The following is a 15,371-nucleotide window of genomic DNA, read 5'->3' as shown; positions in this document are numbered from 1 at the left end:
GTAACTTACTTGCTAGAGGAAATGTCTTGACTATTAACAGACTCTGATAGTCCTCATATTCAAGATGCTGTTCTCAACTCATGCTAATGATTTTAGATACTACCAGACAGAATTCTCATAACAAAGATGATAATATTGCATGGTACAAAGATGTTTGTGCGAAAGGAAGTTCAGGGGCAAAACGGATGAGAAAGCAGGCTGTTGAATAATAACACTCCTAGCGTTATTTAAGCGAGGTGTTTTTGTTCATTCAGTGGACTGGGGTATACATTCAGGGCTTCTTTACTCTACTTCTATATCCTTTCGGGATGTGCTCTTTGTTTGGCTTTGCTTCTTGTATAGGGGCTCTTTGTTTTGTTTGTGGCTCGCGAGCGTGCACATGTGCATGAGGAGTAGAAGTGATAATGATATTGATTGCGCCTTAGAGATGGTGATGTCTCTTTTGCCTCTACTTCTATATCCTTCCCTTCCCTTCCATCAGGGAATCATATAATCCACTGCCCTTTGTTCGAAAAGGCCGTATACTCTCTTAGGACATGATGGGTTTGGCGGTCCTAGCTATAGCTAGTCTTTTTAATGGGCATTTTTATCATTCCCTCTCTCCCTTTCTCAAAATCCATGCCCCTGTTGTGGACCTTCACAAGCTGCAGAGAGGCCAAAGGGATAGAAATATAGGAACGACCAAAACGACGACGCAATCTGATTAACCGATAAGAGTCAAGCCATCCTTTTTCGTAGCTTAGCAAGGGGCAGCAATAAACAATCGCAAACGCCAATAGCTAACTTTTAATTGCGAAAGTGGCCGTTTATCCGCACCGCAAAGAAGACTGCTGTTGGGGTATAGTGCGGTCTATGAGAGCAAAGAGATGTGGTATAATTATATACTGGAAGAGCGAGCGTGAATAAATAGAACAATTAAAATAAGACACAAACGTATACCCGGTGGATATACCTCCCTTTTAGCGATGAAATGTTTGATAATATACAAAATTGAGTGTAACAAGGGAATTAAGCTAGAAAGAAGATAGGATATTCCCGTTTTGGCATGCATATATCATGACATTGATTGCCGGTTTCCAAAATATAGGGAATTGGGATGAACAGGCAGTTTTAGTGTAGGTCGGCGGTGTATCACAATAATGTATTTTTATCCCGTTCACTCTCTTTCTGAAATTTGCTAGCCTTCTCCGATGCAAACTTAATATATTCTCATCGAGAATGTATAGAACATGGAGGAGCCAGAGTTGGTTGTTAACGGCCTCCTGAGAGCACGAGGATAGATGTGGTTATTTGGTAACGGAGGCAAGTTTGCTGATATTCTCCATCAACGAACGATACACCTTTTTTGCATGGATCCAAATAAGACAAACATCGCATTCATCACGCCCTCTACTTCGAAAACGGTGTAGCAGGGCTAACGAAATGATAGTAGCCAATTCAAGCTCCTAATCGCTAAAAAGAAGCTAAATCAATGGAAGTGGCAAAAGAAAACGTGTAATACGTGGAGAACAAGATAATATTGCGGAGGTCGGCAACTCAACGTTCACTCAAATTGTTTTCGCCGCTAAAACCAAATAGAATCATATCCGCATACGCAGTAAAGTAACATAAAAATGCGGGGAGAGAATTCAAACTAGATGAGTGAAAATGATGAAACGCTAGAAATGTACTCGGCGATGTAGGGTGTGAATGTACGCCAGTAGAACGCTAAGGGGAGAGCGATAAGAGTAGTAACAATCGTAACAGTGACCAAGAGGGTCCTGAAGTTGGTCAGCATGACCCAGGGATGGATTTGAACGAGAAAAGGGGGAATGGATATCAAATTGAATCACGGTACAGTAGATAAATGGAATAATAGATACATACATAAGAAAAAGGAAATTCAAGATACAGGAAGAGTGATTTTACGCAAAAACTGGAGAGGAGGGAGAGGGAAAAAAGAATCAAAGGGGTGGGTGAAGCGGTGAATATGGGTGGTAAAGGCGGGATGATGGCCAGGGTGTATCCTACCAAATGAGAACAACGGGGGGGAAAGGTACGCAAAAGCAGAAAATTTCCTAAAAAATATGTCGCTTACTGGCGTGTAGTATCGCGTCGGCCACGGCGGAAAACCGAAAAGACGCCTCCCAAGAAGCTCGTGAAAATGGCGTGCCAGAGTGCTTTGAAAAAGTTCTTTCTCTTGTGAATTGTGATGGATGTGACGGACCGATCCCCAGCTGTCGTGGGGCGCGGTTCTTCGGCTTCCCCCGATGCTGCGCCTGACTTCGTTGCATCAGGTGCTGGCGATGGTTCCGAGTCTGCTGCAGCAGGTTCACTTGGCTTGTTGGTTGGTTCGGGTTCGCCGGAGATTGAAGGAATTGGCTCAGTTTGGCTGGTGGCGGTGGGTGGAAGCGTATAGACTTCCGCTTGCTTCGCGGAAAGCACCGCACCGGATTGTTTGGTTAGCTCAGGGGGGTCTGTTGCACTAGCTAATGATTCTTCTTGCGAATTGGCAGGAGCAAGAACTCTCTCAGTTGCACCCCCGTCCGACTCTTGAACCGGAGAAGAATTGTTTCCGTTGACCACTGCTTTTTCTTCCTTGGCCTTGTCGCTTGATCTACTAATGCCATTGGCAGTTACTTCTGGAGCGCTCGACAATGATGTTTCCACAGCAGAAACAAACACTTCTGCCGGAGCTGTCGAAGGAACATCTTTATCAGCGACAGGGTCTTCATTATTTGAAACCAGTTGAGTGATACCAGCACCAACAAGCGCAGTTGTAAGGGTCGCTGCGGCGACCTTCACTGCCGGCTCCACAAGAGGCGCCTGCGGTACCTCTTCCACTGGTGATTTGGATGTGGTGCCGTTAGTTCCAACGAATGGTTCTTCAGGTGGGACCGCTACCACTTCGACCTCGGGTTTAGGTTGCGTCCTGGGAGGCACCTCTGTAGCGGCATTCGCGTTGTCATGAGGCACGACCGGTTCGCTTAGAGAATTTTCTATTGGTGACTCAATGAAAGGATAGTTAGCCGTTTTCAATGAAGTGGGCTGCTTAATTTCGACAGCAAATTCCTTTCGAGTATCAGGCTCGTCCGATTCTGATGCCTTTGTTTCTCTGGGATCAGACGCAGGGGGCTGCTCCTTTGATTTGGAAGTACTTTCGAGCTCATCAGCCACTATCTCAGCATTAGACGATTCGAGGGTAGCAGCTGCCGTAGGAGGCTCACGACCATCACTTTTCTCAGCAGGCTCAGCGTGCTTAGTTTGTTCTGAAACTTCAAGATCAGTCTCTGCAGCTACAGCAACGGAAACAGCAGGCTCAAAGGTATTTCCGGACTTATTTTTCGTGGCCGGTTCGTTAGCGGGTAGAACTTCGGAAACAAAGTTGGTGGAAGGGGTAAGTTCTGGTTCAGCGTTTGGTTCTTCTGTTGCTAAATTTGGAATATCTTGATCAATTTCAGGCGGTGGATTTGGCTCCTGAGGAGGTCTGAGGGCAGAAGCTGAATCTACGGCGGGTTGTTCAATTTCAGTGAGCTCTGGCTTCGAACCTTCAAGTCCCACAGGGGTTTTCGTCACTTGACTAGGCTCGTTCGTCTCTGACTCGATCTCTGCGGTATGTTCGACCTCTGGTTCCTCAGCAGGAGTGGCATGCTCTGGCTCCTCTACTGCGATTGGCTGTGGGTCAGAGATTTGTTGTTTCTGCTTAGAAACTCCTGGTTCGTTGTTGAAAGAAGGTTCAGGGACATCTTCAATAACCACTGGAAGCTCTGTAGCGAGAGGCTCTTGCTGCTCCTCTTCCTTATCCGTTGAATCTGTACGATCGCCATTTGTGACCACCTCATCTTTCTTGTGGTCAGGGGTGATGTTATCGGCCAAAGGTTCGTCCTCCGGAGCAGGCTCCGAGGATTTTGGTTCTTCCATCGCTACGGGAATTTCAGGAGTCTCCACTTCTTGTTCCAGACCTGGAGCAGAAACCGCTTGAGGCTCCGTTCTATCAGTAGTAGAAATTTCTTGAGCGACATAGGTTTCTGTATCCTCGGGAGTTTTTTGCGTCTCTGATTCTTCTACGACAGCAGATGCGCCGACGGTTTCCCCAGTGGCAGGTATTGTTGTTTCCGGCTCGTTAGACTCAAGATCCCTGTTGGTATCAACGTTAACTTCGAGCTCTCTTTCTGCAGTAAAGGTAGTCGGGGCCACGGTTGCATCGGGAGCATCCTCCCGTGTGATTTCGGGGGCTACTTCGGGTGTAGGCTCGACCACAGCATTGTCGACAACTGGCAAATCCTCGGCCTTTGTTGGTTCTGGTGGGATTTCATATGTTTCTGATGCCGTAAGCACAGAAACTGGTTCCGATTTGGTAACAGCATCGCCGATGGCTTCTGAGGCATCCGGCTCTACTGCTTCTGTTGGGTCTTCAGCAACTTCAGAGATTGGAGCCTCCGGAGCAGACTTGGGCTCCCGTTCATCAAGCTGAGTTACGGCATTGTCAGCATCGATCGAAGTTTCGGGCTGTGATGGCTCCGTTGAAGCTTGGGTAATGTCTGACGTCGTGGCCACTGGAACAGGCTCTTGTTCTGGCTGGGGAATAACAGCGTCCTTGTCAGGATCCAGGTCTTCAGGCTCCTTCAAATCCTCCGGAACTTCGGGCGCTTGGACTGGTGGAGGCTCCGTTGCAGGTTCCGGTTCAGGCTCAGGCTCAATAGGTTTAGCAAGTTCCTCAGGCTCTATGGGCTCAGGGTGATCACCGGAAGGATGTAAGGTTTCAGAATCTGTTACTTCCACAGAAGCGTCAGCAATTTGAGATGCTGTATTCTCCGAAACAGGAGCCGTGTCAGCAACGACATCATCAGCAGGTTTCGTGGTATCAGGCACTCTCAGTTCCTCTGGAGCCTCGGGAGTTTCAACAGTTGCAACCTCAGTTGACGGTGCAGGCACAGCAGGTAAAACAACTTCAGCAGGTTCAGCAAGGTCAGAGACGACACCGCCATTGAGTTGCGATGTCTCGGGCTCTGTTTTTTCCACTGGGGCATCGAGGACATCAGTACTGATCGTCTGTACTACAGGCTCAAGTTCGGCAACCACGCCATCGATAGGTTTTGAGGTTTCGGGTTCCGTTTGCTCCACTTCTCCTTCAGGTATATCGGTGGTTGCAGGATTAGCTACAAGATCACCTGGAATTTGCGGGGCTGCTGGTTCCTCAGCCGTGGAAATCTCAACAACGTCAGGCGCTGAATCTGGAGCCGGATCCGCAATGTCGACAGATTTGGAAGTTTCGGGTTCCACTACTTTCTCAGTGGTCTGCTCGTCAGCTACTTCGGTTTCGGGAGTAGAGGATTGTACTAATTCTAAATCAGCAGCTGGCTCAGATGCTTCTGGTTCTTCTCTAGAGTTAGCATTTGTCTCGGGCACTATATCCGCCGCGGATTCTGGAGCCTCTGGTTCTTCAGGAGTCGCTGACGTGTCAGGCTCTGGTTCCAGAGCGGCATCATCTTCAGGTTTCGATGCCACTACCTCGTCAGAGGAATCAGGGACGACTGGTTCTTCAGTTTCCACCAAAGACTCAGGCTCTGTAGAGCCGGGGATGACATCTTGTTGTGTAACCGGCTCGACGTCCGGGATGGTAGCCTCTTCCGATGTGGGTGCTTCTGGCTCCTCTGTCGCAGAGACCACGGGAATTTCAGGGGTAATTTCTGGTTTTGGTGCAGCTTCATGGGACTCTGAGGGAGCAGGAGCTGCAGGGTCAGGTCCAGCTCCTGCAGGTTCCTCATTTTCGGGGACACCAGTAGTATCATCGTTGACAACAGCTTTGGCTGTTATATCCTCAGCCGGAGCAACCTCATGCGTGGGTTCGGAGACGAGTTCGGCATTTTGTTGTTGTGGTTCCATGCTAGCGTCGGGTGTGACGTCATCAGGCGCTTCCTGGGCGATTGGGTTTGCGACTTCCCCAGATGGCTCGTCCTCCTTGTCAATATTGACGTCCTGCGACTCAACAGCCTTGATAACATTTCCAGCTTGAGAGTCGTCATCTTTAATAACCAATTGTTCCGATTCCGGCGCGGTTACCTCCATAATAGGGGCTTGCACATCGGGCCCCTCTGGCTTTTCTTCAGGAACAGGATCAGGTTTTGTATCCAACTCCGCGATTCCTCCATCTGGTGTTGACTCTAGAGATTCCTCACCCGAGGTCCAAATCTCTGCTGGCTTGTCGCCCTCATCCTTTTTCTGGGCGTCTCCATTCACCAGGGTTATTATGTTCTCATCTACGGCCTGGGATTGGGCTGGTTCGGAGTCAGCAGGGGCGTCAATGGCTGTGGTTGCCTCGGCAAGCTCGGCAGGCTCGATAGGCTCGGTAGGCTCGGTATGAATGGGAGTAATTGGATCTTCGGGTTCTTCGATAGAAGCTGGAGCTAAGTTAGAGGGCGCATCTGGCGGGCTTGGCTGTTCGACCACCTTCGGTTCTGTCTCCGGAGACTCATTATCAACAGTGGTCTCCTCAGATTTGAATTTTTCGCCGGCAGCGTCAATTGAGGTTTCAGCGTTAGCTGGATTCTCCTCATTTTCTTCACAAACCGGGGTTTCTATCACCACATCCTGCTGCGAAGGCTCAGGCGTGTTGGCAGGCTCTGATGCTGGTGGCTTGTCATCAATGGTGGCATCTGGATCGGTCGCCACCTCGGTTTCCACAGGTTCTGCCTCGTCCACATCCGGAGCTGCAAGGTCGTTCTTCTCTGCCGGTCCAGTATTTTGTCCTTCGTCATTCTTCATTTGCAGTTGCCCCTCGTGCTCTTTCTCAACTATTTGCAGCTCATTTACTACAGGTTCAGGTGCAGAATCAGCTCGAGCCTCATGTGAATCTTCGACAGGGTTTTCGAGAAGCTCAGGAACGTCCTTTGACGTTGTGTCAGCTTCCGACGCTTCGACGTTCTCAGCTGCTAAAGGATCTTCGGCGACCTTTGTATCTTGAGCTTCAAGTATCGCTTCTGTTGACGTTACATCTTCGGCTATAGCAGTTTCAGAGGCGTCATCCTTTGATACTTCGTGTTCCACTTTCACCTCATCGACTTTTTCTACGCCCGAAACAGATCCGTTAGAAATGTTCTCTACGTCCTCCTTCTCAGGAGAATCGGCAGATTTCATGGTAGCCCTGACAGGTTCCACTACCAGAACGTTACTTTCGTTCCCGTTGTCCACAGCTACAAGCGTTATTCATGATCAGCACGTGTCATAGTAATCTTCACTAAATGACTAGAATTGGTTCTGTACCGCTATCGACCTCCTTGTCATGGAACCAGGAGCCCTCCAATCCTTCTCGAAATTTATACTGATGCTTTCCCAATGCCACCTCGAATGACTTCGAGAATTCGTATTGGGCGCCCGGGATATGGCCATTAGTCTGCACAACCGTATCCTGACTGGCAAGTGGAGGGATCGGCTTCACATCGAGCTCGACCGGCTCCCATGCGGGTTCAGTGAAGGAGGCAGCTAGGAAAATGGCGGGAGACTTGCTCGACCGGCGAATGGCAACAGTGACAGTACTCCGGGTATCATCTGCCATAGTGGATGGCTCGTGAAGTCGTTAAATCGTCGTGAGGGTCCCAATAAAAAGATAGAGAATACGGGACAAAAAGAAAACAAGTGGCAGTATTGAGGTATCACAGTTGCCTTTCCTTCGTTCTCGTCGAGTACAGGCTAGTAGTATGAAGGAGTTCCACGAGATGACGGGTAACGGTGTTTCTGTTGCACAGTAGCAGATCGATCTTAATGTTGTTACAAGGAAAACAAACAGCAATGCCACCAAAAAATCTCTACAAACAGTGGGATAACCAAGAGGGGAGAAAAACCACACAAAAGATAAACAGGTCAGCTATTAGGAAAACACAAGAAGAAGCCACAGAGAGGGGGAGGAGGAGCGGGGGAATTGTATTTTGATATTCCAGGTGAAGCACCAACGATTGGTGTGATTCTTCGTTCTCGCGGATGGGGGGCGGGGATGATGGAGGGGAAACGAACAGCGACGGAGGAACAGGAAGCAAAAATAGATGGGAAGAGCGACGAGGAAGAAAGAAAACCGCTAGCTTTGATCAACAAGAGTAATTTTTCTTTTTTGCTTTTTTTTCTTTTTACTCAAGCTTATGCGGAGATGTGGCAGCAAACAAAACAGCGCGAAGGATGAGCAAACGCGGGCGAAGGAACAAGCAAAAAAAAATAGCCCCCAAGAGCCTGTGGAGACTCGAGCCCTCGACTGGCCTGAGTGTGGTCAGAGGAGAACTTTTAGCATGAAGTGGCTACGCTTCCTGGCTGCTGATGGGCTAACTTGCAATGCGCTGCGTTGACAGTGGAGCCACAGTACGGACTAGGAATTGGAGCCGTTGCTTGGTCCCTGCTGTTGCTGCGCTGAGGCACGGAATTCCCATTAATGTTGATTGGGCATTATCTCATTGAATCTGTGAGAATTTACTTCTGTGAATACTAAAAATGAAAAAATTCCTCTGCTGCTATGCGTCCAATTGATTGCACTTCGAAACACTCTATCTTCCTCATCTACAGCCATGTTGAAGAGATTCATTCATACATAGATCGCTGCCTCCAGGAAGAGGAAAGACACAACTCCCGTCCTGAGTCCTCGACTCCGTAGTTCATTTCTTTGCTCGTGGAGCCCCTGGAATTGCTCGAGTTGGGTTTGGCGGGAATGAAATCCGTTGACGGCAAATCCAAGCTTCCCAAGACGAAGGAGGCTAATGCCAATATCACTGTGACGATGACAGGGTTTGCAACTTGCCCATGATGATGATTTGATATGGACTCTCCAGCTCAACAAATTGGAGTGGAGGGGAGAGGTACCCTGCTTTTTCTCCCTTTTCATTCCCATATTGAAACTGGTTTTATGTTGCTTTTCCTTTTCGTTCATTTCTTCCTTCTATTTTTAGCTGTGGAACATCGAAAGATCAAATGGGACAGGAAACAGGAAAAACCCTGATGATGAAATGAAAGTAAAAATCAATCGTTCGTCCCATAAAAAAAAAAAAAAAAAAGCAAAAAAGGCGGTACTCTAATATTTTCGGGCGCTCGATGTCAATTGCGGTCTAGCCAATCGTTGAGCTGCAAAATTGGCCTTTGGTGGAGGATATCCAGCCCGTGTCTTCGTCCCGCGTTGAAAATCGATTAGAGAAGAGCTTGAGGGTGATTGGGGATGGGGATAACGCGATCAACTTTCGACATACGAATCCGTGATATATATGGGAGATACATGGGAGATATGCTTGTGTCTTATCAAAAGAAGGGTTGAAAGTCAATGATGTTGCCATCGATGTCGTGATCATCATTTCCCTGGTCATTGAAGTTGAACAAGAGCGGTGAACGGGCGGAAGACAACTAGCGAACCTGAGAGCTCTTAGCTTCGGAGTAGCTTGCTTAGTTGAGTTTGGCATTCCATTCTGCCCTTCCACGCTCGATTGTCGGTTCTGTTTTCTCAACTCCAGCTTCACGCGATGGCTCCGGGGAAACAGAAGCGAACGTGAAGTGGAGGACGAATGGTGTGTGAGTGGTGGAAGCAAGTGCCTCGGTCGGCTGCCGTTAGCGAGCTGCAGGGCCGAAAGCCCAACTGCCAGCCTCCTGGATTAGCATGCCCCATCCCCAGTTCGTCAGCACCTGATCGCGCAGGAACGCGAAGGTTGTGTTCAAATCTTTGATTTGGATTGCGTTTGAGAAGAAATCTGGGTTGTACAGTGCATCGTCAACATTGGACTATTCTTGTTAGAATTGCAACAACATCTTCGCGCCCGATATGCATGTCACATAGAAGGTTTGGTTTCGAACTCCTATCCAGCTTCTGCTTCGCATGACAATGAATGGTCTAGTATTTACGCGACGATCGTGGTTAATCGGCAAATCGTTTGTCCTCCCTTCTATGACTTGATAATATACAACCCCACCACCATTGTTAGCTTCAATGCATGACGAACAGGAAGGTCAGGAGAGCAGGTGGAAAGGCACCATCGCGTCATTGATTGACAGCTGGCAGTCACCGTGCATGTTTGGGCGTTGCGTTGGGTAGAGTTCTTGCAGGTTGGGGCAACGAATCATGGTCATGGCTAAGTCAAACCGTAGATATTCTTCAGGGTTCTTTCTGCCTGAAGGAAATGGGGCGAGATTTTTATCCTTCTGCCCGCGTTTCAGATCAATGTTGGTTTTTGGCCCCTTGATGCGCTCCGTCTGAAGCCCGAAAGATGAACTACGGAGAGCAGCAAAATCTCAGCCATAGGCGATATATATAGTGCGTGAAAACCGAGGCATCAAAAGAAATCAAAGATCCATAATGGCCTACTGACAGGTGCTCCGCCTGGTTTATAACATCCCGCAAATTGTTTCATCACGAGATTCAATGGGCTGGAGAGTTTCTAAGTAGTTCAGTCACATATCTGTACATATCGATCTGTGGGCTGAAAAAGACTGAAGACAATTGCTTCCGACAATAAAACCATCTGCCTGTTCGGCTGGCTTCATGATATTATTGACCGGCAGGAACGAAGCAACTGCGGACATTGTGGATTCAGCAAATTATTCTAACTCCCAATCCGTCTTCTCTTGCATGAATTTCACGAAGTCACTGAGCATAGTCTCTGAATACCAGTGACCCAGCCCTTCATACTCATTCCACGAAACATGCATTCCAAGTGCCTCAACACAGGCAACTGCTTCTCTTCCCAAACGGATAGGAACCGTCATATCTTCAACCCCATGGCCAAGAAAGAGTGGCGTCTGCTGAAAAAGAAAACCTTGAGAGGATGAGGGGAGCTGCGGAGGGCGGGGAATCTTAAACTCGCCCCTGAAGAAGTCAATAGCATTACCAACCACATCACTGCCATTTTTAGATTTGATTTCACTTTCACCATCTGTGCTAGAAAGTTGATTGAGCCTCTCTCCCTCGATCGTTTGATCATCCTCCCCTCTGCCGCCTGTTAGAATCCTCCGAATCCGTCTTTCAAATGGCAGTCTGCCGCAGAACCCAACAAGCGCGCCTAACACCTCGCTTTTCTCTCCCCCTTCCCCAATGCCATCCCAGAGTAAACATGCCACAATACTGGTAGCGCATCCCTGGCTCAGCCCCCCCAAAAGGACATTCTTCGCGCCACCTTCGACCAACGAAATCTCCCGCTGCAGTAAATCATGTAAGAATTGCGTCGAGTCCTGCAGCCCACTACTCTGCAACGAGTCCCGCGCAAGGGGGAATGGCCGGTCACTGTTGTCATCTGTAGGAGATGAAGACGACGGCAGCCACCAGAGATCAAACCACTGGCTGATGAGATCGCTGTCGTGCTGCTGGGGACGTCGCAGGGGTGCTGCTGGGAAAACAAATTTTGCGTGAGGGAAGGCATCTTGTAGGGTACCGAATTTGGGACTACAAGACTGTGAGGCGGATGGCAGAGGAAATGATGTCGAGAGGATATCACGTCCGAAACTAGGACCATCGTCACCCCTCCCGTGGAGCAAGATTATTGTTTGCTTGTGAGATTTGAGATGCTGGATAATAAAGGGTGGAGGATAGTCGGGAAAGTCCATCTCGCTTGGATGCTCAGATTTATGTTTTCAGTGTTCGCTTTCTCGTTTATTTCCAAAATCTATGCTTTTCTCATAAAGGAGCAAGTAGCATACGGATTGGCAAAAAGACCAGGGGGGTTATACAGTTCACGTGGGCGCTGGAGCTTGCCCAGTCTGTCTTTGTTGCATACTCGTACGCATGCACTCACTAGCTCCTGAACACAGACAAAGAAAGATGTGTCCTGATACTCTGTACTGTTTCGATGAGAGGGAGTTAGCTCAACCTTGCGTTATACGGACATACATCCGACAAATATCAAACCACACAAATATCTTGCTCGTGTCATTTATTATGGTGATCATTGCAATATGTGCTAGCAGTTATCAGATTGATAAGATTGGAGCCCCCACAAGATCGGCCATTGCTCATTTCAAAAAAAAAAAAAAAAATAAATAAATAAAAAACGAGAGAGAAAACAATCTCAATTATCCTCCGCAACATCGGATGAAAAAGAAACAGCAACTCCGTACGAACCGACCCAAGTATTTCAGCGGCCACTAATCTGCTGAAATGGAAAGAACGGACACAATAAGAGATTGTATTTTGTCGAGGAGGGGCTGGGCGTCCCAGGCCAATTGTGTGGTTGTTGTACAGCAGCCCACAACTCCTGTCAGATATGGTGATACAATGTTTCTGGGCCGCTGAAGTTGAGGGAAACTTGAGAAGAAAAGTCGAATTAGGCTCAGCACCAGCCGTATCCAGTTTGTCGAATTCATATAAATGTGGTATTTGGGGGTAGAGATGTCTCAGGTTATCCAATTGCTTCTAAACAACCTACTACCAGTGCGATGGATGTGACAATGACAAATGTCAACTCTATTTAGCTTCATCCACATGTTGGTGCCGTAGTGTATCTACTTGCCATACCTACTACCGATGAGACATGGCGATCTATTCTTCGACAAAGACATCAGGCCAATGCCTCGAGAAACCTTGGATACCATTCCTCTCCGCGTTTCGAAGCGGTGAGGACATCGCCCCCACATCCTGGTCGCTCACTTTCATGTCAAAAACCAATTGTTATGCCATTCGGGGAAACCACTGGTAACATGGGCGGCAAGACAAATCTCTCCCAAAATGGGCTCTGCTACTTCTGTGTGAAGACAGATGACTCTCACCGGTGTCATTCTGTTGGCGGAAAACCCGCTCATGTAGAGTGTCCTAGCAGGATAAGATGATGGCAATACACCCTAGCATCTCGGTCTCTGTGGGGTGGGTGCGTCATGTTCCTCCGTTGGAGGTCGTCTAAGCATCTTCGTCCCTTTCTCACTGCGCCATTTGCTAGGAGGATTTTATCTATATTAAGCGTGTAACATTTGTCTTTTTTCACATTATCTGCTGACTCGAAATCCAATACCAGCTGTTCTAAGTGAACATCTAAAGTTTTAGATTAAGTTTTTTAGATCAATGTCAGTCAGGGGCAGAAGGTTGCATGGGGTTGTCAAGAATGAACCATAGCAATACCGCATGGTCGACTGTCTGGGATGTTCCTCCTACTCTCTGAGCGGGCGTCACCCACATGTGCACAGTTTGTATATACGGTAGGACAGATCTCAGCCCAGCCAGCAGCATCGAAGTTTGAATACCTGCGATGCTTAGGGAGACTCTCAGCAAGAAAGCAGTTTCACTTCTAATGTCACTCGGGGGCTTCCTGAATCCAACATAGGTCGTCACGTATGCGTGGTTAAGTTGCCCGACCTGACATGATCGGGCATCACTTTCTGAGGTGTATTCCCAGATGCCTGCCAAAGACACACATACATGTTCGTATGTTCGCGTACAAGCCTCACCCTTGCATGTGTCAGAATTGATAACGATACACGGTTTATTTCGATACTGTCGCTCAATAGGCGATGGAAGCTTGTGCGTCCTGGCTTCTGGGAGGGAACAATTCCTCAGGGTTAAATGTCGCTTTGTTTATTTAACAATTGGTCTCAAGAATACTATACGTGCAGTAGCAAGTGTGCAGGTTGAGACATAACTAATGGAAAACCATATTTTTTATCAATGAGCAGTTTTTCTTTTTCCCCTAAAAAAAAAAAAGGACAAGCTCTCCACGACAGCACTTGGAATGACAGTTTATTTATGTATTCCATTTTCCACCAATGAGGTGGTCAGGAGCGAGGTGCATTCTGATGTTGTCTTCAACAAAATATTATGGCCGACTGGAAAATAATTGATTGACCCTCTAGGAACGTGGAAAAACGGATACCTACTAAGTGTGACCTATCCTTAAGCGCATACGTATATATCACTGGATCACAACTGGCTAGACAGGGAAAGACAATAAAATGAGACTGAATGCTAACAGGAAGAAAGATTGACCCGAAAGTTCGTGATATAAAATCTTTCGCAGCTACACAGAAATCTGTGTGGAGAGGCTCTTTACATGAATATTTTCAGAAGAGCGGATTTGGCTAATGGTAGTATATTGTCGTATATGGACCGGTCTTCTCAGTGTAAGCGAAAGACACCCAAGCTTGAAAGTCGGTACTGGTCTCGATCTCAGATCCAGGCCTATGAACAGGTTAGTAACAATCTGACAGGGGTTGGGCTCTAGATTCTTCTGAGCAGATAGAACGTACATATACATTGGAATGAGTGACGATATCTGTTGGCTATAGGATTTCGCCAGCTCCGCGTATCCATGCTTCCCAAAAAATTTGGTGAGGCCATCGGCTATTACCTTATCACTAATACCTAGAGTTGGAAGGTAAATCTTTGGCTGCGGCCATTTTTTTCCCGGCAAAATTTCATAATTAGCGCACACCGGGACTCGGTCTGGGGGGTCTCCCTCTCTGTTCACTCGGTCAGGCATCTTCCGCGTTCCCGCAGGAATATTCATAGCCTCCCACAACTCCTTCAGCAAGGACAACCCATTGAGGGTCTCTGGGTCGTTAAGCTGTCCGCCGAGCGTCCAAATCCGTGTAAGACTCTCAAAATCAACTTGAAGGTCGAAAACATATATCTTGAACCTGCTCTTCTTGGGATCGATGAGGTCGCAAGACAGAAGCTCGACATCCATGCTTGGCGGCAGTGTTTTGAAAAACTTCTCTATCATTTCCAGGGAATGGTCACAAGTGCCCCCAACTACCTGTCGCACTGCATCCAGTATTATACCTTCCTTGGGTTTGTTTGTAACCATAGACTTCAGGCGTGGGTACAGATACAACTTCGCCATTATGTTGCCGTCTTTGAAGTCCAATGACATGTTATGCTGAGTTTTGCATGGATAGTTTCGAAGGCCCATCTCTTTCGCCGCTAGTTTCTCCTCTTCGTCGGTCACCAGGAACGCATTGCGCAATACGTGGTAAAGATCTGAATTCATCCCAATCCCCAGCAGCTTGAATTTAGCCACGGCTTCATCCAAAGCTGTCCTGTTGGTTTGGTCGCGGCCACTGTTGGCAGCTTGGTTCGTAGCTTCAAAATTCATTCGAACTATGCATCGCTCCCTGGTGAAATTCTGACTGAGTTCAAGCGGTCCGATGCGTGATCCTATAGTTGACTCGTAACCTCCCGGAGTTCGTGAGGGCTTAAAGGGGCCAAGTAAGGGGATGACATTCAGGGCATAAAAGCACATGTATTGAAATTGGTATTGAACATCATATTTCGCGTCCGAAAGCAGTTTCCCCAAAACTGGGCCCGTTCGATTCCACCAGTCTTCTTGATCGAGGTTAGGGAAAACAAAGCATTTGTTCAACAGGTAGTAAGACTGTGAATCCGCTACACATGATGGCTGGGAAGGCGTTTCTTGTAGCAGAGCCACACCAGTCAAGGTCGTTTTCTTTTCCAT

The 15,371-nt window shown here is 47.7% G+C and overlaps 4 protein-coding genes across 4 annotated transcripts; all 4 read right to left on the bottom strand.

Moving 5' to 3' along the window:
• Positions 1-1,445: 1,445 nt before the first annotated feature.
• HCAG_06552 (predicted protein) lies at positions 1,446-7,534 on the bottom strand (the record flags this gene model as incomplete). The annotated part of the gene is made up of 4 exons (XM_001538897.1): positions 1,446-1,452; positions 1,671-1,760; positions 2,078-7,172; positions 7,243-7,534. The coding sequence occupies 4 exons, from the start codon at positions 7,532-7,534 to the stop codon at positions 1,446-1,448; spliced, it is 5,484 nt and encodes a 1,827-aa protein (XP_001538947.1).
• A 1,011-nt stretch (positions 7,535-8,545) lies between these two features.
• Positions 8,546-8,887, bottom strand: HCAG_06551 (predicted protein; the record flags this gene model as incomplete). Its single annotated transcript, XM_001538896.1, has 1 exon — positions 8,546-8,887. The coding sequence occupies one exon, from the start codon at positions 8,885-8,887 to the stop codon at positions 8,546-8,548; it is 342 nt and encodes a 113-aa protein (XP_001538946.1).
• Positions 8,888-9,552: 665 nt separating this feature from the next.
• On the bottom strand, positions 9,553-11,880 carry HCAG_06550 (predicted protein; the record flags this gene model as incomplete). Its single annotated transcript, XM_001538895.1, has 6 exons — positions 9,553-9,591; positions 9,628-9,692; positions 10,005-10,210; positions 10,628-11,377; positions 11,632-11,772; positions 11,822-11,880. The coding sequence occupies 6 exons, from the start codon at positions 11,878-11,880 to the stop codon at positions 9,553-9,555; spliced, it is 1,260 nt and encodes a 419-aa protein (XP_001538945.1).
• Positions 11,881-13,995: 2,115 nt separating this feature from the next.
• Positions 13,996-15,371, bottom strand: HCAG_06549 (predicted protein; the record flags this gene model as incomplete). Its single annotated transcript, XM_001538894.1, has 2 exons — positions 13,996-14,095; positions 14,164-15,371. 2 exons carry the CDS (start codon positions 15,369-15,371, stop codon positions 13,996-13,998), a joined length of 1,308 nt encoding a protein of 435 aa, XP_001538944.1.

Source organism: Histoplasma capsulatum, genomic scaffold (genome assembly GCF_000149585.1).
Source record: "Histoplasma capsulatum NAm1 scaffold_6 genomic scaffold, whole genome shotgun sequence".
NCBI classification, from domain to species: domain Eukaryota; kingdom Fungi; phylum Ascomycota; class Eurotiomycetes; order Onygenales; family Ajellomycetaceae; genus Histoplasma; species Histoplasma mississippiense.
The sequence above is the reverse complement of the archived record's forward strand: the minus strand, read 5'-3'. Positions and strand labels throughout refer to the sequence as shown.